Consider the following 1,848-nt stretch of genomic DNA (forward strand, 5'->3'; position numbering starts at 1 on the left):
ATTTAAATCAATTAGGGATAATTACTTCATTATCTCAAGATATTATTTCCTATTTAATATCTTGAGAATATTTCTCCATAAACCTTGGCGAATAGGATGTTGCCATGTGTAGAGTAAAACCCTAACACTATGGCCAGCCTTATCCCCTATAAATACCCCATATCTACCAAATTTCAGAAGCTTTTGCTACCCTAAAAAAAGCCCTAAACCTTTATTCTCCTTAGGGAAATTGACTTAGGCATCGGAGATCCATTGGCCTAACCCCCCACCTCGTGGGCACGTATGGCTTAGGTCTCTGATCAAAGGTGTTGATTGTTTTGCAGGTGCATTTTCGTCGAGACCAACGGTGGAAATTTGCATCAACAGTATCGGCCTTTCTCCGCTCACCACCATTGCTTCTGCTTGATCCTCCAATTTTTCCATGAAGTCGATGACCGGGAGGATAACCATGTAGTTTCCAACAAGTGTCAGAGGTATGATGGTCCTTATCACAGTATGAGCAGTGGAAGGGCTTGCGTTCTGTCGAACGTTGCTTACCACCATTTCACGACGACTGAACCGCCATGGTTGCGGGTTCAATCAAGGATTGTCCAACAACAAGTTTTCTTTGCTTTTTTTCTTGGTTCAATAGTGAGTAACTCTTGCGGTCTGACGGAAGAGGTTGCATCAGGAGGATCTGACCACGAATCGCCCCATAAGATTCATCAAGACCCATGAGAATCTGCAAGACTTTGGAAGTTTCAGCTTGTTCGCTGTGAGATTTGGCAGCACCACAAGAACATGGCTCCACCAACTGGCACGGCTCCATCTCATCCCATAAACTTCTCAGTTTGGTGAAATAAACATTGATGGGCTACTGATTTTGGGTTATGCGTGCACTATCACGTTGAATCTCAAAAAGTCTAGATATATTTTGCTGAGAGAAATGCTCTTTGAGATCATCCCACACCTCTTTAGTTGTCCTCAAATACACAACGCTGGATTGAATATCGGATGGGACGACATTGACAATCCACAAGAGTATCATGTCGTTGCACCGTTGCCAAATAGCAAGTTCAGTGGCCTTCCTTGCAGATGGTTTTGTAACGGTTCCATCTACGAACCCCAACTTGTTCTTTGCACCGAGTGCAATTGTCATGGAACGGCACCAAGTGCCATACTTATCGCCCGTGAGGGGTTTGGAAACAAGCATCATTCTGGGATGATCAAAGTGATGAATGAAAAAACCGGCTAGAAGAGTCATTTGAATCACTCTTAGTGTTTGTTGCATCTCCCACGGTGAAAAAGAAACGTCCAACTTCTGAGAGGAAGGAGTAGAAAAAAATAGGTCAAGAGCCCAGGAGGGACTCTAATACCATCTTAAATGTAGGTTTGGAAAGAATTTCTGAACTTACTTCACTCATATTAATTAAATTGTATAATACTACATCTATATATAATTACAAATGATTTCTATAAACTAGCTATATGTTACAAAGAAGGAATATGATCAATTCCATTATTTGTTCCCTAATTCACGTTGATCTTTCCCTTATTGACGTTGATCAAGGATAATAATTGTGAAAGAACCATTGACTTTTCAACAAGAATATGGTGAAGTGCATTCAGTTTACGCATGATTCATTAATAATTAATATACATAATACCTCCACGACTAACAAAAGTTTATCAAAGTTAGAATTAGTTTTATTACAGCTTGGTGGCATGACTTTTGATAACTCGAAGAAAACCACTAAAAGAAAGGTAAGGATTAGTGATTTGACGAAAAATCATAATTAAGGAAAAGATTAGTAGTTTGATTAAAAGTAGTGTGCTTAGCACTTTGAAAATGTCTTATGCACTCCAACC

The 1,848-nt window shown here is 39.8% G+C and overlaps 1 protein-coding gene across 1 annotated transcript; it reads right to left on the bottom strand.

Annotated features, from left to right (window-relative positions):
- Positions 1–853: 853 nt before the first annotated feature.
- On the bottom strand, positions 854–1,243 carry LOC139190975 (uncharacterized). Its single transcript, XM_070811470.1, has one exon. The coding sequence runs from the start codon at positions 1,241–1,243 to the stop codon at positions 854–856; it is 390 nt and encodes a 129-aa protein (XP_070667571.1).
- Positions 1,244–1,848: the final 605 nt, after the last annotated feature.

This window comes from Malus domestica, chromosome 13, assembly GCF_042453785.1.
Source record: "Malus domestica chromosome 13, GDT2T_hap1".
Classification (NCBI taxonomy): Eukaryota; Viridiplantae; Streptophyta; class Magnoliopsida; order Rosales; family Rosaceae; genus Malus; species Malus domestica.

Coding starts and splice junctions, on each gene's coding strand:
- LOC139190975 (XM_070811470.1), bottom strand. CDS start 1,243: ATGACTCTTCTAGCCGGTTTTTTCATTCATCACTTTGATCATCCCAGA.